The sequence below is a fragment of the Peromyscus californicus genome, unplaced genomic scaffold (genome assembly GCF_007827085.1).
Source record: "Peromyscus californicus insignis strain IS unplaced genomic scaffold, ASM782708v3 Scaffold_22__1_contigs__length_63687245, whole genome shotgun sequence".
NCBI lineage: Eukaryota > Metazoa > Chordata > Mammalia > Rodentia > Cricetidae > Peromyscus > Peromyscus californicus.
In genome coordinates this window covers 12,959,358-12,983,596 of record NW_026294525.1, presented here as the reverse complement: position 1 = coordinate 12,983,596, position 24,239 = coordinate 12,959,358, and the positions used below count along the sequence as shown (strand labels likewise).

The window sequence follows — 24,239 nt, the reverse complement described above, 5'->3', positions numbered from 1 at the left end:
CCCCTTTTGCACAAGTAGCCAAAGCCCTTTGAAAAGCTGGCAAAGTCCTATGACTGGGACACAGAGGGCTGTGACTGGTGACAAGGCGCGGCAGTCACTGCCATTCCCTTCCGACATCTATTCATTCCCACAGGGCTTACAGGCGCTGATCTGACGAAATGATTTCTTGGCTGGCTTCCGTCACGGAGCTTGGCGAGACGGAGCACCTTCCGTGCGGTGCTGCTCCGCCGGGGCGACGGCTCAGGGGTGTGCACCCTACACCGTGGACACACCCAAACGCTCCTCTCACACCCACTAGTGATCAAGAGCCTGGGTGAAGCAGGAACTGAGTCTCAGGTCGACTCTGACAAAACCAGAAATACGGCCTTGCGGGGCGCCTGAAGCGGACGCTCCCCCTCTTCTGTGGCCGATGTGTGTCACCCACCAGGAGAGGCAGCTGTCGAGGCTCAGGACACTGTGCGTGGAAGAGCCGAGGAAAGCATATTAGAAACCATTCACCATCGCCCTCCACCTCGAGGAAGCTAAGAGGCAGACTTGGCCTCCCGGTGGCTCGGCACAACGCACAAAGTCAAAAGGATCTCATGCTCTCCCTCCAGCTGCTCTCTGAGATGTCACTTACTCTCTGTGAAGGGCGGGGCTATCCTTGTTCAATGTAAAGTTGTGAAATCGAGGCTGTCTTCTTGTTGAAGAGATGAACTGTCTCTGCCAGGAGGGATGTGCAGTCCCTTAATAAGCACATGAGGGTCCCTTTAAGAAGCTAGACGGGGGCTGGAGAGATGGCTTAGTGGTTAAGGGCACTGGCTGCTCTTCCAGAGGTCCTGAGTTCAATTCCCAGCACCCACATGGCAGCTCAAAACTGTCTGTAACTCCAGGTTCAGGGGTTCCCATACCCTCAGACATATATTCAGGCAAAATACCAATGAACATAAAATAAAAATTAATATTAAAAAAAAAAAAAGAAGCTAGATGGATGTTGGGACCACAGCGCACTCAACTCTCAACACAAGCCATGGACGTTCAGTAATGGCATGGCGCATGCAGGTGGGGACAGTAAGGGACAGGAATCTCTGCAGTCACTCTACGCTGTGTAATACTGCAGCAGCCACAGAGAAGTAGGGAGGAGTGAGGACGAGGAGGAGGAGGAGGAAGAGGAGGAGGAGGAAGAGGAGGAGGAGGAGGAAGAGGAGGAGGAGGAGGAGGAGGAGGAGGAGGAGGAGGAGGAGGAGGGCCAGGGGAAAAGAGAAGGAGAGGACAGGTATAGAGACATGGATGAATCTGGTAATGTATCATCAATCCAGAACAGAGTTCTCTATGCCTCTACAGCAGGTAATTAACCAGCTCTAGGCCTCTAGAGCAAGTAATTAACCATAAGCCTCTGCTCCTACACCCCAGATACATTCTGGTGACAAGCATGACCTTTAGAAGCCAACTCCTACTCAGTCAGAGAATTTTGAGGGTTTACCTCACGATGGATTCTCGTGCAGGCCAAAGACCTTCACCTGGCAGGTCTTCTCGTGATAACCAGAGACTGTCCTTCACCATCTCAAGAACCAAAGGCGATAGTATTTGCCTTGATCTCCATTTGGACAACAACAAAAAAAATCAAGTTAATCACGTAGAATATGGGCCTGCCTAGCTGAGCGCCACACACACACACACTGTGCCACTTTATAACTTCAGCAGTCTGAAGAGGGAACAGGGTGGAACCCTAAACAACAATGCAATCTGTTGTTACAAGAAAATTAAGATAGGCTTATGGGCTTCTAAAACATTGTAGTTACACAGTTACCACCAAGGCCGATAATTATCCACACTGAGCCACAAAACTGTCTGGAGAGCTTCTGATGGCAATTAGGTCATTAGGAAGGTCTGATCCCACCTCTCACCACTTCCACACATCTACCATTGCGGCACTTCATACTGCAGCCTGGTCAGAACCATCCCCCTGACTTCCTGAGGCTGCTCGGACGTGGTTCCGTGTTTGTTTCCTTTAGTTAGGAGAAAATGTTCCTCACTTTGATTCATAAGACCATAATTAGGAAAATTTTTAAAATATATTTTTAAATACCAATATGCATGCCACCTCCCATACATGTGTCCGTGTGCATGTGGTGTGTGTGTGTGTATGTGTGTGTGTGTGTGTCCGTGTGCATGTGGTGGGTGTGTATGTGTGTGCATGTGGTGTGTGTGTGTGTGTGTGTGTGCATGTGGTGTGTGTGTGTGTGTGTGCATGTGGTGTGTGTGTGTGTATGTGTGCATGTGGTGTGTGTGTGTGCATGTGGTGTGTGTGTGCATGTGGGGTGTGTGTGTGTGTGTGTGTGTGTGTGTGTGTGTGTGTGTGTGTGTGTGTTGTTAGGAACAGAACCCAGGTCCTTGCACTTGATAAGCAATTAAAATATTTTTGCAATAATTTTACGTTTTTTAACATAAAGGAGAAATAAAAAAAAGTACTCTCAGTGTGAGCATGAGTAAACTAATAGAACTTACAGAACAGAATCATGTGTTGCTGAAATAAACAGATTAAAAAGTATGAAACTGGCATTTAAAGCAACTATGCATGCCCTCCAAGGGTGGTCAAAAATCATGTTGGGGAGGAGTGGGCAGGAGCAGAAATTTGGGAACTTTTTTAAAAACACAGTAATTGCTAAAAACTAAAAATCTACTCTGTGAAATTGTTTCAAAACCACATTCCACTGAATTATAGCTCTGGGCTGTTGAGAATGGATGTTTTCCCAGAGCTGAGTATATGCTTAACCCTGGGAGAGAAACAGCAATGTCAGACATGCTGGGAAACAACCCCATGAGGCGCAGGCAGCCGCACCCCTCACAAGTGGCACCCACGTTGTCTTTACATCCAGCCTTAATCAGGATCTGATAGTTTGAGGTGCACACTGTGTGTTCTTAAGGAGTCCGGGAACCCTGACATGGACACCCACGTGGCTGGGGGCAATCGGGTGACTCATCTGAGCCAGGGTGTGAGGCTGTCACACCAGCTGTTCTCTGTTCTCAGGGTTTGGGTTAAAGTCACTACTCTGCTGTGCACAGGTATGTGAGCGTGAAGGTTGGGTACAAAGAACAGGAAGGGTAAAGGGCAGAGGAGGGAGAGCTGGAAATGACGGGCATTACTGCTTATCTCATGGCCAAGCACCTTGCCCTTGGGGGCAGGGACAAGGGTCCTCCATATTCCTGTTCGCTTTGGCAGCATATAACTTCCAGGCTCTGGCTGATACCACTGGAGTGAAGTTTCCGAACATTCAAAGCCTACACTCTAAGCTCCAAACCATCATGAATCCGAGACCTACAGCTGATCACAGGTGTAGGCATCCTAGACTCCAGGTGTGCCCAGGGGGTCACACCCCACAACAGATTTATCAAGGTTCCCCTCCTACCCCCCAGCTGGGCTTCCTCCGTTCTGCTGGCTTCCCTTTCCTCCCCAGCCCCTGTCCAACCCCACCCCTGTCTCTTTTCTTCAGCTCCAGTCAGTCTTTCATGGGGCCTTCCTTTTTTTTTAAAGCTGAAAAACTAACTCAGATGTAAATTTATTTAAGATAAAGGTATATGATACAAAATACAGTTAACAAAACAGAGCACATATCTAGCCTTGGGTTCATTTCCAACACTAACCACCACAGACACACATACCAGAAAACTAATCAAAACAAAGAAACAACCCTACCCTAACCCCCACTACCACCAAAGCAGTTTTAAAATTACCTGTCTAGGGTGGCCATAACAAAGGCCAAGGCCAGAATTTCTCAAAGGAATTTTTGTTGTGTTTTGTTTTGTTTGTTTTTTGGGTTTTTGTTTTGTTTGGTTTTGATTTTGGTTTTAGAGGCAGAAAAGGGTTTATTTCATCTTAGACTCAGGACACGGGCCCTGAAAGCAGAACTGCATACTATTCCACTCACCATCACCAGTGACGGAAACACAACAGAAACTTTGGAGGAACACAGCTTTATGACTCCTGCAGGCTGCTGCTTAGCTAGGTAGCCTTCTGTACATCCAGAACCATCTGCCCAGGAACCACGTGGTTCCTGTGCTGGGGTCCTTTTTTTAAAAAAGACTTTTTATGTCTTTACACTTAAAGTCAGGATCAGTTTTACATTTCACAGATCAAAGGGAATACACACTCAACAGAGTCATGGTCTTTCCTCACACAGCCCTCAGGTGATATTTCCCCAAGATTCAGGGTGACAAGTTCTGCAGGGGTCTGAAAGGTCAGTGTAATAATATGCTACATGAACAATAAACCAGGGCTTGCCTGATGGAACCCTGAGTCAAAGAATAACTTACAAGGGTCTGAAAATACAACTGTGTATATTTATATGTATACAAGTAAGTCTATAGTGTATATATATATGCATTATCATGTGCTCTCTCTCTCTCTGAACACACACACACACACACACACACACACACACACACACACACACACACACTTCCTTCACAAAGGAGGACCACTACAAGATACAAAGACTTTTTATCTAGCCTTAATCAGGATCTGATAGTCTGAGGTGCACACTGTGTGCCCTAAGGAGTCCAGGAACCCTGACATGGACTACTGGTCCAGCCCCTCCGAGGCACAAAAAGGACCTTGGTGATCTAGCACACTCCTTCCCCACAGACCCTGCACAATGTTACACTGTCTTTTGACTGCTGGTTTCCTGCCAAGAACACGCATTGCCCTCCAGTAAGCCCAGCTGCCTCTTGCTCATCCACAGGTCTTGACCTGGATGTCTCTTCCTACGGGAGAGACCCCCTTGAAGCACTGGTTCACACCTGAGTTAGACGCCGCCTCCCTCCTCTCCCGGGGCTTGAACGTGGACCTGTCTGTGCTCCACACTACTGAACTGGAACTATCAAAGAAACCGCGACCCTTTCTTGTCCACTGCGCCTGAACAAGAACATGGCCAAGGACAGGGGCTTGATAAATACTGCATGGATTATAGTCAACGTTGACTGGTTCTCTTGAGTGGCACCAGTTTTCCTCTAACAAAGAGTTTCCACCCACGGTCTGGAAACATTATTTATATATGATTTTCACAGCACTCTCGATGTCCCAGATAAATCATAAGACATCAAGGGCCATCAACAGCTGTAGATAGCCGTGCACGGCCGTGCCTCAAAGATGGCGGCTTCCCGATGGCAGGTGCTCCTTATTTGGCTAAGGCTAGGATCTGACTTGCTTCCGCACACCTGGACCTAATCTGGCTTGCTTGCGTATGTCTGACCCTATCGGCATTGTCCGCGTGGCACTACGGGGTTGATTGCCCAGTGGCTATAAAGGGCGTGGGCTGGCTTTCCCCGGGAGGAGGAGGGAGAGAAGAGAGAAGATGGCTTTCCCCGGGGTCAGAAGATTGTCTCAAGATTCCTGAATAAACTGCTTAGAGAAGAGCCTGGTGTTGCGTCTTCCTTGCTGGTCGAGGCGGACGCGACAAACAGCAATGAAGAATCCCTGCAAGGTTTCAAGCCTGACATTAAAGAGGCTTGCCTGCTTAAGGGAGTAAGCTATGGGATAACACAGACCCTAGGTAGATAGCCAGTTCTTCTCATTCTAAATCCTCAGTTCTAAAACACTGGGGGAGGGGAGGGGAGGGGACCACTGGAGAAAGTGGAGGATTATTATGTCTCTAAACAAGTCTCCTCTAAAAGCCAGAATCACCGACTGGATGAATGGCTTTGTTAGGGATTGTGGTGTCCACAGTGCAGGGAGGATGAGACCCTTCCCACTTTATCAGCTCTCTCAACAGCCCAACAGTTACCTATTACAGACGCTGAGAATCCATCAGGGCTCTGTTTATTTGGGAAGGTGCTTTGGGTTTTTTTTGTTGTTGTTGTTGTTGTTGGTTTGTTTGTTTTGTTTTTTTTGTTTCTTTGGCGGGATCACTCTACACAGCCCTGGCAGGCAGTGAGCTCAAGGCAAGCCTCCTGGCTCAGCCCTGCAAATGCTAGACGTAACAAGCACACAGTGCCACATCTGGTTCCCTCCAGCTCCGATTGTGTTTCAGCCTAATGAGATAACAGCTTCCGCCATCCCACCAGCAACCCTATCAAGTTCATCATGGCCAGAGCCAAAAGCGATGAGCGGTTCTCTCATCCCAACGTGATTACCGAGACAGTGTCTGATCTGACTCTAATCCCACCTTGCACAGCATCACTATATCCTCAAAACATGACTCTACTGTCATTCCTCGGCTCAAAACCCTCCGAGGGCTCCCTGAAACACTGAAGGAAAGCCGAAGTATATTTCATGATCTCTGAGGCACCTCCCTTTCTGGCCTTGCCTTTCCTCTTCCATCACGGCTTTCTCTATTCTCTATTCTCTCTCTCTCTCTCTCTCTCTCTCTCTCTCTCTCTCTCTCTCTCTCTCTCTCTCTCTCTGTCTCTCTCTCTCTCTCTCTCTCTCTCTCTCTCTGCTGCAGCTTCTTCAACATGCCAGCCACACCCCATCTAAGGGCATCCATTGGTATTCGCGCTTCCTTCTGCCAAGAATACCCTCCGAACCTGTTGGTCACAATGCTCACTGAGATCTGTCCCTAGTCACCCTGGCTAAAACTACATCCCCTCCTCTCTTCACACCCACCCGTGGTCCTTCCACGCAGCAGAGATCACATCTGTATGCATGCAAGTCAATTATACCAATCAGCCATCCGCCCCCACCAGGCCATCAGCTCCAGAAAGAAGGAAGCTGCAGCCTTGTACCCCCTGCTGCATCCTCAGCTCGGAGGGGAGGCCGGTGCCTGGCACACAGGCAGTACTCACTAACTTTAATGACAAACACTGCCCATTACCAGACTTGATAGGTGAAATAATGGGGCACTCTCAGCTCACAGACCCTGAGTGGAGGACAGAAACACAGCTCCTGACAGGATTCAGGGGCACAGTACTCAACTGAAATCTTTTTATTTTTATTTTTTTCCAGGCCCATCAGAGCTGAGAAACTAGCAGGTTTTAATAGATATTAAACCATATGCAAAAAAAAAAAAAAAAAAAAAAACAAGGTCTCTCATCTTATAGTAGATATCATTAAGTGATAAGGGATTCTGTTAACTTTCCTTGAGAAAAAAAATCACACCTGTTTCGAAAGGTTGGAGAGGCTGGTGGTGAACAAGTAACAAGCCAGGCCGGGCCTGCAGAGTGCTACGCTGTCCAGAGCCTCACCCTTGGCCAGCCTCGCTGCTCTCCTCCTCACGGCTTGCACTGGCAAACCTACATAGGTAGAAAGCTCAGAGAACCGGCTTCTCCTGCCCACAGAGCCTCTGCAGCCGGCAATGCCGGCCAGCGTTGCTATCTCACTAAGCAGTGGGCAAGACTCCCTGATCCTTCCAAGAGGCACTGTGCGTTCATTGATCAGCACTGCATCTGCGCCCTGTTTAGATGCCGTCCTGGGGCCTGAATGCTCTGGGTTCTTCTAGTCTGCGGCCAACCATTTAGGATGCACCTATGGGAATAATCTGGGGTGTCATGTTCATGTATATTGCATCATTTCACACTCAAGTTTGAGGCCCTGGATTCCGGCTAACACTCCTCTGTCTTAACACATCTCATGTGCCAAGCGGCATGAGATTTGCATTCATTAAGACATGAGACAATCAGAGCTCTGCAAAGAGAGGAGAAAGGAACTCTGTCATCCTAAAGAGTGGAACCCAGCAAGACGATCACCCCCAGAACTGAAACTTGGTGTGTAGTGCACGAGGTGGGGGGGAAGGGGGCTCGCACATGTGAATGTGAGTACAAGTACACGTGGGTGTGCAAGGCAGAGCTCAAGCTCAGGTGTCATTCTTCAGGAGCAATCCCCCTTGGGGTTTTTGTCTGTTCGTATTTCTGTTTTTGAGCTAAGGTCTCTTCACTGGGATTGAGGGCTAGACTAGCTGGCCAGTAAGCCTTACATCCTTCCAGCCCTACCCTCTCAATCCTAGGATTATAAGTATAAAATCACCATGCCTGGCTTTTTACTTGAGTTGAGGATCTAAACTCAGGCCCTTGTGTTTTGTGGGGCAAACTTTACTGACTGACCTATCTCCACTAGTCCTTCTAACACAGTGATTCTCAACCTTCCTAATGCCGTGACCCTTTAATACAGTTCCTCATGCTGCGGTGGCATCCAACCATAAAGTTATTTTCGCTGCTACTTCATAATTACAATTTTGCTACTGTTATGAATCGTTACATAAATATCTGTGTTTTCCGGTGGTCATAGGCAACCCCTGTGAAAGGGTCGTTCGACCCACCAAAGGAGTCAAGAACTACAGGCTGAGAACCACTGCTCTAACATTTTTTTAATGCTATCACCATGCTGGGTCACAAAACCCAGACTTCAAAGTTAGACCCTGCAGAGGTTATGGAGTGCTTCTCTGGGGTACGACATCTCCTCAAGAAAGAACTCTGCACTATTCACAGCTGGTCTCTCAGCCTCTACCCACACCTCCCCTACAAAGGCCTCCTCACTTCCACAGCCCTTGTGGGCACACCTTTCCCAACCTCTGTGCTATTTTCTCATCATCCAATGAACTAAGAGCAAACTTCTTCAACAGTAGTGGATCACGAGTGGTTCACAAAAGCCTGAAAAACACTTACCTAGCCATGTGCCCCACATGCTGTCCTCCAGACCTGAATGAGAGAAATCCTGAAAACCCTTAGCAAAGGGCTAGCATGCTACCGAGAGCCTCCCTAAGCACCATATCCCTGAGCAACTGCAGGCTGCCTAGAGACAGGCAATGAAAACCCTGCTCCTAGCATGAAGCAAAGCTGTTGGGACGAAAGTGAACATCTACACACCCTTCTTGATTTTGAGCTTTTAGGAAGTAATGAACAGTTGACTAAGACCTAATGAAAACTTTACAAAATGTCATCTATTATGACCATCCATGCATGTATGCACATAGATAAATATGTACATACAACATGTATTCACACATATACTTAAAGCCTATGCATTATCTATACATTTACAGATCAAACTGAAAGATTAAAATGACCCCTAAGTTTTAGAAAGAAGTTTCACAATTTTTATCATGGGGAGGTGGTACTCCAATTTTTTAAGTGCTGGGAACACTTAATTTCTTAGTTCTGTTTGCCAATTCAGGGCACTGTGAGGCTAAAAAGGACTTCAAGACGATTGGTAATTTAATAATCCAATAAGGATCGCACTAAGTTGTCCCCAAATTTGGAAACATAATACAATTTAAGCGGCACATGAAATTTGATAATACAGATAGAAACAGCTCCAGCTGGGGGCCAAGACTACACAGTCAGTACTCTGTAGGTAAACTGAGCTGGGAGGACCCAAAAGCCTGTGTCTTCACTGAAAAATAGCTACCCAGAGGTCTCCTGGGTCCACCCAGGCAAGGGTAACCCACCTTAACAATCCTGGCACACAACTCTATGTTGCAATCTTAGAAGTCATGAAAATAGATAAACGAAGATGAAATTGTAGGCTGAAAATGAGTACTAATTAACTGAAGAATTAATACACAGGAAGCCAATTTACTCACATCTCGTAGGTATATTTTCATGAGAACAATTAACCTAGAAATGTTGACCACGGGGGATGTCAGAAACTATCCCACAAGGATGTTTTTGTTTGGTGCACGCCAAGAAAAAAAAAAAAAAGAGGCCCTACAAACAGTTTCTTAAAATTGGTAAATATCAACTACACAAAGATTTCCAGCTTCTTCTGAAACAAACAAACCAAAAGTCCAGAGACCTGCACAGTTCAGGTCCACGGTCGGCAGAAACTGAAGGCCGTATGTGTGTCTGGGTTTACTACAGTCTCCACCCCGCCCTGGTGTCTTAGGTCCCCAGCCTCCACGTCTAACACTGCACTTGGCCCAACCCGACAGCATCTGAGTTCGAGAATCCTGGTGCACAGCTCGTGACCCTGCCCGGCCCTCAGTGCTCACGTCTGGGTCTGACTGATTCTGGGACCGTACACCGAGACAAAACAGTTTCTCAGGCCAGGCCTGGTAGCACCCTCCAGTAATCCCAGTGCTCCAGAGACTCGAGCAGGGGGAACAAGTGCTCAGTGCCAGCCTGAGCTACACGTACTACTGAGACCTAACTCAAACAAGGCTGGAGCTGCAGATCAGTGGCAGCATGCTTGCCTAGAATACACATCCTGGCTTCCATTCCCAGCACCATTAAAAAAAAAATCTAAATAAGTAAGTGACTTAAGCCTATCGAAGGGAGAAACAGACCCATGAAATACCTAGGTCTTTGTCCCTAGGTTTCCCCAGGTATAGCAACACAGAAGATCACAACCAACAGATGTTCTACACACGGGGTGGAGCTGCCAGCTGGGAGTCCACTGAGCCAACCACCTTAACTGCCCCCCTGTACGCGCCATGGAAAGAGCACTCAGGAACTCAGATCCAGCGACCCATATACTTAAGCATGTCAAAAAACATCCCTGCAAGAAGAGCACTCCTTCCTAATCACTCCTCACGCATCAAGCTAAAGCCACCTTGTCAGTGGACATTATGTGGAGGGTCTGACTGCTGTCATTTATTTCTGTTTGGCCCCTCCGAAAGGGGACAGACTAATGCTTCTGGACTTACAGCCTGCACCAGGATTGCCTGACGATGCTGAGGTTCAGGGGCCTGAGCCACACAACCACGTCCCCAGGTGATGCTGATGCTGGGCAAGCTGGTTCCAGGGCAGTGGGGTGTTAGGACACTAGGAGGCGGCACAGATACCTGTCTGGGAAAGGGTCTCTTCAAACAGTCAGAACCACTAGGGGTCAAAGATAACGGTCACCTATTTGTAGGCACCCGGCATGTCTCCCTGTTCCCAGCCCATTCCTGTCGGGATCCAAATCAGAATAGAGGCTTTTTTTTTTTTTCCTTCCACAGAGATGTCTGTCTTTACCAGTCGGCTTTGGGTAAGGCGCTTCAAGCTGGCTGGGGTGCTCCCAGTTAAGCCTCATCGTCCCCTACGTCGCCAGGCACCCCAGTAGTGGAGAGTGGGTATCTTTCTGATGCTCGTTGTTAAGCATCCTAAGCTTGGGGTAGACAGGAACTTTCAGAACTGCTGCTCACAGATGCGTCATCTGTTCACAGTTAGGGACGGCTCCTGTCGGAATCCACGGTGCTGACAGCTCCAACAGGTGCTGGGGAGCCAGGCCCTCCCAGCACACCATGTTCCTGCTCCTCTGCCATATCCGTCATGCTCCCACAGGCTTCTCACTAGACTCTCTTGTTGACACCGTGATTTGGAATGACCTCGAGGGGCCAGGGCGACGGCTCAGTCAGAAAGGGGCTTGCCTCGCAAGCATAATGACCTACAACCTACAGTAAAAACAAAAAGAGTCAGGCATGATGGCATGTGATGGTAATTCCAGCAGTGGGGAGATGGGCAGGTCCACAGATTCCCTGGTCAGTCAGCACGGCCTTGCCGCCAAGCCCCAGGTCTCAGCAAGACACTCTATCTTATAAACAAACAAACAAACAAACAAACAATGACAAGGTAGATAATGCCTGAGGAGCAGCACCTGCCATTTTCTCCTCGCTTGTATACACACACACACACACACACACACACACACACACACACACACGTGGCGCGTGCACTCAGGAACATGCTTGTGCATGAACATACTCAAACACACAAACCCACACACCCCCACACACCTCTGAGAACATATAAGGTTGTTCAATTAGTACATATTTAAGTTGGAAACACACATTTGCTCTCAGTTGGAAACACATTCATCCCCGCCCCAAACACTAACTTTCCCCACACTGCAAAACTCTTAACATAGGAAATAGATTGCTTCCTTTCACTACAATCTTTTCCTCAGGAAAACATGACTCAGCGCTGCCTCCTTTCTGATAGATAACACAGGGGTTTTCCTCCTGGAGAATGACAGTCTCCTTGCCTCAAGGCAACCAAGAAACTGGGCCTGGAGTAAAGTAGAACTTGCCAATTATTTGCCTTCAATTCCCTCCCTCTTTACCCTTCCCTATTGAGGAGTGAGACACTGAGTGTTTTTAAAAATGTGCTCAACTCTTGCTTGCTGAGAATTTCCCAAAATACCATCTATTCAACTAAAACGGCTCTGTTTTCTAAAATAAAAATTAGGACAGTCCATCGGCGAGGCAAAATATTTTCAGTCAGATCTGCCAGTTCCTGCACTCAAACCCTTTCAAAGTTTTCAAACACAAAGCATTCTGCTGCCTCCGGCCTATTGGTCTGTACCTTAGAGGACTGACTGCTTTGTCTGTCCTGGGAAACACATCTGCATCTGAACCTCCTGGGCACAGGTTAAAAACTGTTCTGTTAGCCGTTTGAGTCAAAGAAAACAAACCGGGCCAAGACCACTTTCACAGAAACTCTTACTCAGAGAGGATCGAGCGACTTCAGACACTGCAGCTCCCGCAGAACGCTCCAGAAAAGAACAAGGATGTGAGCAGAGCCCGTGAAGGCAACAAGACAAGGGCTGAATGGCCAGCACACGCAGCAAGGCAGGAACCGGGGCAAGGGCAGGCCAGAGAACTCACCTAACCCTGGTAGGAGGAAAAGAGAGAGACAGACATCCCAACTGCAACAGCTGTGTTCAAAGCACTGAGATTTAAAGAGGTGGACAAACCGTCCTAAACTTGACTTCAGAGTCTAACCTGACAATGTCACAGTCTAAAACAACATCTGCAGCTACTGTCCCTAAATCCACTTCTGCTACAAGAAGCCAGAACAAGCTTTCAGAAGCCAGATCAGAGCTGGGCGGTGGGGGTGCACGCCTTTAATCCCAGCACTCAGGAGGCAGAAACAGGTGGATCTCTGTGAGTCCCAGGCCAGCCTGGTCTACAGAGCGAGCTCCAGGACAGCCAGGGCTACCCAGAGAAACCCTGTCTCGAAAAACAAACAAAAAACAGAAGCCAGATCAGACAAGGCCATGCCCTGCTTTTCATCCCAAGTACCAAGTTTTCCAGCGCCTGTCCACAACGCGCACGAGCCCTCGCGGCCTGCTCTCCTTTCTCTCTCACAGCCCCTTCCCCACTCCACCTACCACCCCACCAGCCTTGTCCTTCACAGCTCCACCAGCCTTCCTTTCCTCAGCGCCCCTCCAAGCTCATTCACTCTGCAGGGCCTCGGCACAAATCACTCTCTCACATGACCGTCCTCCCCCTCTTCTCTCCACAGCCAGTTCCTTCCTATTGGTCACATCTCTGTGCCATCTTCTCAGAAAGGCGCCCTTGATCCCACCATCCAAGGGAGCCCTTCACCAGCTGCCTGGTTGTCCTCCACATCTCCGCCCTGTTTTCTTCTTCACACTTAACAACTCAGATTTCCTTCCCATCCCTCTATGCAACGGCGGGTGACTGTCACCCGGTTGACTGTTGTTACCCGCCACATCTATCAGGCTAAAAGCAGCTGAAAGTCTGTCCCCAGAGCATCACCTGGAACTCATGAATCACCATCAGCCTCCATAGCCCTGGGCTCCCCACTCTGGCTTCCCTTCAGCAAACTAAAGTGATCACAGATGAACCATTTGGGAGGAAAAATCTGTCTGTGCCAAAGATGTATACACCTACTATTCTTATTATTACTGCCTAAGCAGTACAGTTTCATAACAACCCATATATCCTTTACCTTGTATATTATAAATAATCTAACAATGGTTGAAAGCATAAGAGAAGGCGCATGTAGATTCCACACAAACACTGTGCCTTTTTACATAAGGATAAGTGGATATCCAGGAGTCCTAACATCAAACCTGCACAGACAGAGAGGGATCCCACTTGTTAAATTAATCTGAAGCACTTTTCTACCACAGCACAGAACGTCACCACAGCAAGAGCTACCACTATATGGTTTTCAAAAGAGAAGCCACCCCATCTTTTTATACCCCCACCTTCCCGCGGGACATAGGAGGGTCCTCTCAGGAAAGAAAAGGGACATGACCAAGAAAACCACAGGGCAGAAAACAGCTGATAAACCCACTTAACTTGCCTCCTGTCTACCAACAAAAACAAAGGAGGACCTGCTGTCACAAATGATTATGTGACATGGGAAAGGTGACAGCCAGTCACAAGGATGCTGAATACTGAAATAAAAATTATCCAATTATATCTCATTCATTCACTTGGAAGTGTTATGAATTAATAATAAATAATTAATCATAAATAATTTATACACCACATACTATGCCAAGTGTTCTCCCTATATGGTTGTGTCTTTTCATTCTAACTAAAATCCTGTACGCTGGTTATGATCCGTCCCTTTTCTGAGATGAGACCCATGTAAAGACGAGCCTGGCGAAGTCACATGGCAAAGTTTTCCAACCTCTGTGTGTCACACACAGGATTTGAGTCAGGTTCTAGCTCCCTCCAAAGTCTCTGTTGTCTTCAGTCCCTCAACCTGCCCAGCTTTCTTGCCCAAAGCAGCTAAATGGGTACACTTTGATGAATCACGAGAACACCAAACAGGCTTGTAACAACTGCAAGTGTTGTTTAAGAAAAATAGACACATGTGTACATACGTGTGTGAGTCTACCAGCCAGATGTGCTAACTGTACCACTCAGACAAGAAATGTGGCACTCAACGCAAAAATAAAACGGGTTGAGGGGTGTAGCTCAGGGTCTACCATGCCCAAGGCTCAGGATTGGATCCCATCACTAGAAAATAAAATAAAATAAAGTAGTATTATTGTGTGCACATACACACACACACACACACACACACACACACACACACACACACAGTTAAGAAAGCCAGAGGAGAAATGGCTTATTCTCTTGCTGAGCTAATGTCCCAACTGCTAGAAAGAGAAGTTCCTAATAGCAAGAATTCTGCAGGAGCTGCAGCCGGACATTTCGTCCCACCAGGACTGGAGGAAGGAACCAGGGCCTGTGAACCCGTCTCAGCTCCTGGCCTCCTGATCTGGGACAATTCACCCAACTCGCAAAGCCTCAACTCGGCACCCCCAGCGATGTGAGCAGCCTGGGAAAACGGTTAAAGGAAAGGGGAACCTGGGAGGGAAACCTGGGAGGGCTCCGTAGAGCTCGTGGAAATAAAGCCACACTTGCTCCTGTCAAGCCCAGAAAACGGCTAAGCCAGGGATAAAACTCCAGAGAAAGTAGAAACGGGAGAAAAACAGAAAAAGGAAAGGGAGACGAGACCACAGACGTTCCCAGGCATGGCTAGCTTCGACGGACACAGGAAGAAGCGGCAGCACAGATGGTGAGGCAGGCCAGAGAAGGCTTACAGCTGCACCCACCGAGGTGAGCTTAACAAGTGAGTCTCTGATGGCCGAGCAGGACAAGAAGAGGTCCCCTCCCCATCTCCCAGGATATGGGACCCAGGACAGCCCAGCTTGGCGCGACATGAACTTCTAAATTTTGAAAACTGCTGTGGTTATTTATCCCTGACGTGGCCTTTAGTGTCTCTCTCCACCACCAGCAATATATATACACACACAAATCTCAAAATCGGCTGGGAGCAGTAAGCCCCACGTGGTCACAGCCCAGAAGATATGACAGGCCAAAGGCCCTTCGTATCGTCCTCAGTACAGCTGAGCCGCATGGGACAAGCCATTAGTCATGTCGAGGACTGACCCTCACAACACCTCTCCATCGCTCATCTTAAAGAATAAAAAATAATAAATAAAATCCAAAGTTGTTATGAGCACTCCGAAAGTCCCAGAGGATAGATAAAGATTCACAGGGGCAATGGCTCATTTTGACTCTGCTAAGCACTACATGTGTTGTTGCTAGGTGATGCCTATAAATAGAAGCACAAGCCTTAAGGTTGCCCTTTCCGTCTTAAGGAGTGGCCAGGTCAAGCATCCTCAAACTAAGGGGGAGTTACTCCGGAACTCCAGCACTGATCTCGTGTGAAAGACCAGCGGCCCAGTGACAGGGGAGAGGCAGGAACCTACCAGCTAACTTTGAAAACATGTTTTCAGCTGGGTGCTACAAGAGGGCGTCCCCATCTGTGAAGGGTATGTGGTGACCAGGGGGTCCCATCAAAATAGACTCTGGTGTGGCAGGCCTGAACACGCCAGAGGCGGCCAATGCCAGTGTTCACGGACCAGATGCCAGGTGGGTACGGGTGGTGGCAGGAAGGGTCGTTTTAACTGTCATGCTAGCTGGGAAGTGGGATGACTCTTAGAGCGGATGCCAAGGGGCCTGGGGGCGTGGCTCAGTAGGTGAAGGTGCTTGCCCATCAAACGTGAGGACCTAAGTCCCATTCCCCAGAACCCAAGTGAAAAAGCCAGGCACAGTAGTGCACACTTATAAAACTGAACTAGGGAGGCTGAGACAGGAGAATTTCTGGAGCTTGCTGGCCAGCCAGCTTTGCTAATAATGTGAGGAGCCCCGGGTACTAGCAAGTGACCTTGTCTCAAAACACAAGACAGACAGCACCCGAGGAATGGCACCTGAGGTTGACTTCTGCTGTGGGATGTTCTGTATGGCAAATGTGTTGCTGATTGGTCAATAAATAAAACACTGTTTGGCCATTGGCTAGGCAGGAAGTGTAGGTGGGACAAGGAGGAGAATAAAGCTGGGAAGTGGAAGGCTGAGTCAGAGAGACACTGCCAGCCACCACGATGACAAACAGCATGTGAAGATGCCGGTAAGCCACGAGCCATGTGGCAAGGTATAGATTAATGGAAATGGATTAATTTAAGCTATAAGAACAGTTAGCAAGAAGCCTGCCAAGGCCATACAGTTTGTAACCAATATAAGTCTCTGTGTTTACTTGGTTGGGTTTGAGCAGCTGTAGGACTGGCGGGTGACAGAGATTTGTCCTGACTGTGGGCCAGGCAGGAAAGCTCCAGCTACAGACTTCCCATTCCACATACACATGAACACGCACGCACTCACATACACACACAGAGCAAAGGGGAAATGTGGATTGACTGTTCGCCCCGTATTAACAAGAGGTGCACAGGGAACCTTCCCGATGGGCTACAGGTGCCACTCCAATTCTCTGGCTGGTTGGCAAGTGGCAGAGAAGCCTCCCCAGCAGAGACCCGCGCTTCCCTCTGGCCAGAATCCGCCCGCCTTATGAGAGAGACCTCACTGCTCGGAGAACAGTTCATGACCTGAAGCTATAGGATAAAGGGAAGGAAGCAATAAAAAAAATACACAGCATAGCAATTTATGGAGCACTTACACAAGATCACAGTCAGAGGCATAACTGGGATGCTGACCGAGCTGACTGCGGTGCCCACGCTCCCAGCCAGCCTCTCGGCTCCTCTGGCTGGCATGAGGCATCACAGAGATGAAGGGATGGAGATGAGCTTCAAAGCACACACTGCTTGTAAATCCATGACCCTGAGCAAACTCTCCTCCTGCCTCCGTCCCTTTAATATGGGCCAACAACGGCACCTACCTCTCCGCTTGGGTTTTCGGAGGATTCAAAGGAGTGTGTCTACAGCGGGCTCTTGAAACAGCATCTACCGCATAGTAAGCGCTTCATTTAATGTTTTTCCGACATGGTGATTAAGGAAACTTTAATTACTGAAGTTCAGGAAACAGAACAGAGCCAGAGAGGGAGTCGACGGGCAGAAGTTTCTGGACCTACGGTAAAATGATGACCCTACGTCTCCTGAGACCTCCCCTTTCCGGTGATCACGGAGGCCAAAAGAAAAGGTCTGCCCTCAACTGGAACCAGTACTGTAAAAACCTGGCCCCCATGTACTACTGTAGGGAGGAGTGGCCGTGCCCAACAGTGTGAGATGGCACCTTCTAGCTGGCCTGCACTGTGAAACCCACCAGCCCCTCCATGAGCGCACAGTGAGACCCTTTAAGGTTGCGGATACGCTGTCTGATCGGGCATTGCAGGGAAAGAAAAAGGACAGGCAAAGGCCTCCAATGCCACCTGCTCGACCTCGGAAGGGAAAAGTCCCCGTCACTGTCCCATGGAGACGGAGACAGTGACTGACGCTAACATGGGTGCCCCGTCCGCTGGTCAGCGGAAGGCTTCCAGCAGGAGTGCTGAGCTAGCCAGGTCCTCACTCAGTAATCACGCTGACTGAGAGCCGCCAGTTCCGGCTGATCATGGCCAAGAGAAGGAGAGGGACACTGGGCAAAGCAGAGTCTTCCTTCTCGAACCCATTGCCCAAGAGTGTGAAAGCAGAAATGCAACTGGGGGCAGAAGTCTGTCACAAAACTAGTATGTAAATGAGGCTCAGGGACAAAGACCTCATCTATTTTAAGGTTCTGACCTGAGGATACCCAAGAGGAATGAAAATACGACACTGTTTCTACAGCAGAGCAGGCCTGTGGCCAGTCAGTAGGAAACTGGCGTGTGCCCTTCTTGAAGTACAGCTATGATCATAGGCCTACACTCCATGTCCAATGCCATGTGGTAGACACTCAGACTGCCTGTCAATACCTCGGCTTCCTTCCTTCCTTCCTGACCATACTCCAACTGTTTTAAGGCCACAATGTACCCAACTAGGGGCTGAAAGTGTGGAACAGTGGTAGAGTGCCTTGCCTACGCGTGAGTCCCTAAGTTCAATCCCCAGCACCACACATACACAAAAAGCGATCTTCAGTGGCCGGCTCCCTCTCCAGCCTAAAGTGGTCACGTCGCCATTCTGACAACGGAGATGGAGACCCGCGTGACGTGAACGGGTTTCACGGGGAACTTTTTAAAGGGGAGCCTTGGCTGTCACTGGGTGTTTATACTAAGTGTCCTTTTTCCTGCTGACACAGGCACAGGACCTGGGACAGAACAGCCATCTACACTGAGGGGTGAGACCACAGGCTATGCCACACAGACATCCCAGGAGACCAGGGTGACAGAAGCCCCTGGGCTGCCCAACCTCAGACTCCTGTACAAGAGAAAACTAAAACTCACACTTGCTTAACGCAATGGTTCTTCTGTTGTGTGGCTGCCTCGACATGTTGTAAAATTTGCAAAAAAAAAAAGCCTTTAACCAAATTGTTTGGTTGGACACATGCCACGAACTAAGAATTCATCTCATGTCTGCACAACTTTCTGACACACAGAGACCATGTAAAATAATTGTGTGTGTGTGTGTGTGTGTGTGTGTGTGTGTGTGTGTGTGTGTGTGTATGCTAGAGGATTCTTGCCACCAACACACGATAGCAATACATTACATCATGAGAATGCTGTGGCCTACTCCTAAGTGTCTTCAGAGTCTCAGTGTACTCTCTGCACTGCCCTGGGAAGAAAATCCTGAGACAACGGGATGAAACAGCATCAAACCACTGAGGTCAAACACTGCCCACCAACCAACACCGGGTGCGGCACCGGGTACACAAGGAAATGACAGTTCCCGCCGCAAAGGTGGCTGTGCCTGTTAAAATGAGTTGATATTTCTACGATACCTATCCAACCCTGTGCCTGGGGCTGTTAATATTTACCCGGCATCTATTCCTATCACGGTGAAACTGGTAATGGTGTAGCCAAAAGTTAGTAATAAAAGCCAGATGGGCGTGTTTATCCAGCACCCTGCATTCTTTCTTAACATGAATCTGGAATGTTGACATAAGCCCGAGCTGTAGATGTGGCTGAGTGCAGATAGTGCTTTTTTCACAGTGCTCATAACTGCCACATTCATAGTCACACAACATCAAGAGTGGCAACATCTACGTGACAAGCCACTTGTCACGGGGATGTATTTATAAAGTGGGAGCTGGGCAGAGAGACTGTCAAAGACAGCTAAAAACAGCCCCTAAGCAAACAAATGGCATATGTCCATTGTTTACTAAAAAGACAATACATGTGAGACATTATAGCAAAAAAATCTTCATTTATTAGGGCGTGCAATTGGGAGGAACACGGCCTCTTGCCGTTCAAGAGTGAGGCAAGTATTTCTACCTTTTATCTTTTTTTAAGATTCTAACACAGAAAGTATCTAGGTCTTCCTATGAGGTCAAAAGGGGCACAGAATTGGTAGTATGTCACCAAGTACCAGCACAGGTATGTAAACTGATAGGCGGCATCAAGGGTCCTGAGCCACACACAGCAGCTCATACAGGGCAGTAGAAAACTTTTCGAGATGAAAGCAATCTCAACCAAGCCCTAAGGCCAAAGGCCAAAGATACCCCAAAATATGTTTTAACCTTTCTTCCTTTAAAATCAATAATAATAATAATAATAATAGGATGCAAATTAACATTTTTCCCCATCTTAAGAAAGGACGAAGGGAAAAATAAAGAAGGAGAGAGAGGTCTATCTATCTAACTAGAGGGTGTGGAGATCTCACGTCATCACCCTCCTGTTTGCCTGTTACCATTTTTCTGGTTGTACATTACCAAGTAGGCTGGCAGAGGCACAGGAAAGCCAGAGCGATCCTCTGTCGCCCATTCATGAGACTAGAACAGCACCGTACAACAGAGACAGAATGTGAGCCACAAGCATGAGCCATGTCACCGCAAAACGATAGCGCCCATAGTTAGGAAAATTAAAAAGTGAATGGCTGGAGTTCATTTTAGTAGTCAATTTTATTCAAAATACTACCATGTCAATATGCAATAAATATGAAAGTTGTTAACATTCTCTAGTCCGTCTTCACACCAAGTCTTCATACACCCACTGTGGTGCGTGCATACGAAGCACACGGCAATTCCGGTCAGCCAGTACAGTGGAAGAGGCCATCTAAGAAAGTATGCGGTACCCTCCTCCAGAGAAGCCGGGAATGATCAGACACACACCAGACACTTCAGTACCGGGACATCCCCTCCCAGGGGCCTACATGAGACACCGGCTTCAGAAACCACAGGAGGAGTTTCCACTGTGCCCCAGCCATGGATGGGCAGGGTAGTTTGAAAGATGACCTGAACACCTCAGCATCACCTACTTCCCATGTCTACCGGGATGAACAAAAGCAAAGACAGCGCACTTAACCAAGTGTAAAACACGCTACAACTCCACTAATTACTGCTGAGACGAGGTGCCACTCCTCACCTGCAACACCAAATAGAAGTGGGGGGTGCGCGGGGGGGGGGGGGCAAGTAACTTGAAGCAAAAGTTGAAGTAGGGAGGTGGGACCCCCCGAGAACCCACTGGTTAGTTTCAGTGGACTCTGTTCTGTTGGAAAAGGACAAAGAGGGTTGAGCCTCCTCTGGCAACTGTCCCTAGCAATCACGAGAGAAACGATAAAGTAACAGGGAGCCTTCCACTCCCGCCGGACCGCCCAGCACCCACTGAGTTTCCTCTTCCCGAACACTGTACAGAACTGGACTGTAGTTCCAGACACTCCGCTCCCTCTCGGGCCTTAACTGGCCTCAAAATGCTGCGCCCCCGGGGGGGTCTTGGCGCCTCCAGAGCTGAGTCCCTGCCTCTGCGGGAGTCCTGGCGCTGGGAGTCTCTCAGGCACTGAAAGCCAGCTCGCCCTCTCCAACCCAAACAGACAGGCTGGACTGGCCGCAGGAGTCTCCGTCTACCTACCCAACCGCCCGGTCACGCCCGCGGACTGCTCCCGGGCCCGCAGCCTTTACTAAATCCAGCGGCAATCACCCACACAAAGACGCCTTGTGTCTGTCTCTGCGCTTGGCGACAGGCAGCAAGTCGCGGCACGGTACCCGAGCAGGGCAGAGAGGGTGCCCCTGGCGCCAAATCCCCTAGTCCCGCGTGCCCAGCCCATCTTTCACAGAAAGGCCATCCTACTGTCCCCTGGCGTAAATATGGGTGTCCGATCCGCTGCACAGAACGCGCACCCCCCCACCGAAAGGAACCGCACGGAGCAGGCGCACCACATAGGGGCGCACAGGCCGCTCGGCAGAAGTTTGCTTTGTCGCCCGCAGGAGGGGCCAAGCACCCCAGTGCCCAACTCCTGGCCCGCCCCATCTCCCGGGCTGCGGGACGCCGGAAGGTCCTCCACGGCCCGCTCACCTCTAGTCCAGTCCACCACTTGTTTGGGGCTCCACTTGGTCACCGGCTCCATGGCAAGCGGCTTCACTGCCCGCGGGGCTGGGAAGTCAGCGGCGGAGTGCTGCAGCCTGCGCCCGCGGTTGTCCCCTGCGCGCCCTGGGCGTCCGCTCAAGCCTGCATGGCCGCGGTCAAGCGGGCCATCGCGCTGCGGCTCAGCCAGGGGAGCGCGGTCCCGGGCCCTGTGCGCACGGGACAGCGGTGTCCGATGTGGCTGCTCCTCCGGCGACCGCCGTCCAGCTGCAGTTCCCACACGCCGCTCAGGGATCCAGCTGCTTCTCCGTGACCACCGCAGCTGCGGGAGCACGGCTGCGACCTCAGACTCCAGGCCGGGGCCGTCCAGGCATGGGACTCTCCGGGCTAGGAACTTGGAGCTGGGCTGGCCCTCCGCGGCTCCTGCGAGCGGCGTCCGACCCCCGAGGTCCCCACTCCGCGTGCGCCGGCGCCCCGAGCCTTCCCGCCAGCCGGTCCCACCTCCTGCGCCACCGTCGCAAGGCCGCCCGGGCGGGGAAGAACGCAGAGCGTGCGCGCTCGAGTTGCAAAGTTTCAGCTCTGCGCGGAGCTCCGGGGAATAAAAGAGGGGGCGGGGCCGAGCGGGAGCAACACGTGGGAGGGGGCGGAGCCGAGGGGGGGAGCAACACGTGGGAGGGGGCGGGGCCGCGACGACGGGGACTCTGCGGACTTTCTTCCCTGCATCCCGGCTCCGGACGCCAGGGCTCTACTTTTCCTTTCCAGAGTCCCGGAGGGCCGATTAGGAGGTCCCAGCCTAGTGGGAGCCCGAACAGTCCGAATCCTCCTGGTGAACAGATTTTTTTGTTTAAGTGAGATGCGTTATGTTCTCGTTTTAAAAGTTTCGAATCAAGGTCTTGCTCAGCCACCCAGTCGTCTTCATTTTACGTTTCCTGAAGTAGACCAAGTGTGTGTGTGTGGGGGACAAGAGGGTGGCGATGTACCCACTTGCTCTCAAGGCTGTTGGCCGTGTGTCGGCTCTTTGGTTTAGTAACAGCAGAATGGCAGTTCTTCGGGCTGTGTTTTGCCATAATGTAATGCTCATATTTTCAAAATGACCTAACGCTCGATTCGGATTAGTCATTAACCCTGAGGCGAAATGTGTCAGTCAGCAAGCCAAAAAGAAAAAAAAAGAGAGAGAAATACCCAGTTTCCGCCTCTGACGAGGGCAGGAGAGCCCTTTCTACACTACAAGCCTCAATTTGGAAGCAGAGCCTGGGTCTGGGGAAAACCCTATAACCGGTGTTTACCTCCCTCCGGCCCTCCCTGCTCAACCTCCCACACACATGCATAGACACTCCTTTGGCCCCTAGTGAGTCGACTTTCAATTATAGTTATTGATTTCCATCTTCCCCTTGGCGACAATTAACCCTATCCAGGACAGAGGCTGTTTGGTATTGGGTAGGCTGGGCTGGATCTGTTCTCCCACTTCCTACTACCTAGCTCCTGTTCTGAGGGAGTGGTTGGTGCTTATTCATTCACTAAACACCCGCAGATGCATCGTCTGTTTCAGCCACTGCGTTCCTTCAGTATTTGTCGTATTGGGATAAATGCTGCTTAGTGCACATGAGAATCACAGCCAATACCCAGTGTGTGTGTGTTGTATAGTTGTATGGTGTATAGTGTGTAAACTGCCTTTGCCCTCCTGTTATGCAATTCATTTACACAATAGAAAGGTGCAACTATCAAAAATAGCAAATTTTTTTTAACCAAAAGTAATTAGCCAACCCAGAAACTTGGCAAAGGCCATGAAAAGATCCCTTGTAGTTGCCCCTTTTTTTAGAAATGATCTTTGAGCTGTCTCTTTCCTTAACCATGTTTATGGCCACAAGAGTGAACTATCTTAACCTTTGCTCAGTGGGAACTGTTAAGACAGTTTCGACAATCACTGTATGATCCTGATGACCAAGCTAGTGATTCATGTACGAAACAGTGCTGCCTGAGGAAGGGGGCGCGACGTAACTAGAACCAATAGAATCACAAAGAGAATCAAGGGCTAATGATTTTGCTGTAGAATTTTACTTGATGTTTTGACGGTGTTCTCCAGTTCCTTTGCATTCGTTGGAACTTTAAGAGCTGGAATTCCAGAGTCCGGTTTGCAGAATTTCGGCCCACGGTCAACACAATCTACACTCAGCGCATCCCTAAACAGAACATGCAAAGAAGAAAGCCGCGTTAAGATCCCCAACCTGGAAGGCCAATTAACTATCTAAATGAATTAGCGATCCATTTACCCTTCCAGTCCTGCAGGTAATGACTATGGAAATCAGGCCTCCTCCCTTAATTACAGCTGTTGGCATGTGAAAGTTTGGGGGTGTGCTGACAGCCTGCCCCAATGCAAACTTGACATAGAAAGTCAAGCATATCCAAGAGGGGGGATTTTA

At 49.3% G+C, this 24,239-nt stretch overlaps 1 protein-coding gene across 2 annotated transcripts in view; it reads right to left on the bottom strand.

Annotated features, from left to right (window-relative positions):
• Positions 1 to 22,342, bottom strand: part of Cnksr3 (CNKSR family member 3) — a 107,213-nt gene extending 84,871 nt beyond the window's left edge. For both annotated transcript variants that reach the window (XR_008221174.1, XM_052750921.1), the window contains exon 1: positions 21,811 to 22,342. Coding sequence is in view for 1 of the 2 variants with exons in the window: in XM_052750921.1 (XP_052606881.1) it covers positions 21,811 to 21,862 (52 nt within the window). In the remaining variant the exon portion in view is untranslated. The remainder of the gene's footprint in view (positions 1 to 21,810) is intronic.
• Positions 22,343 to 24,239: the final 1,897 nt, after the last annotated feature.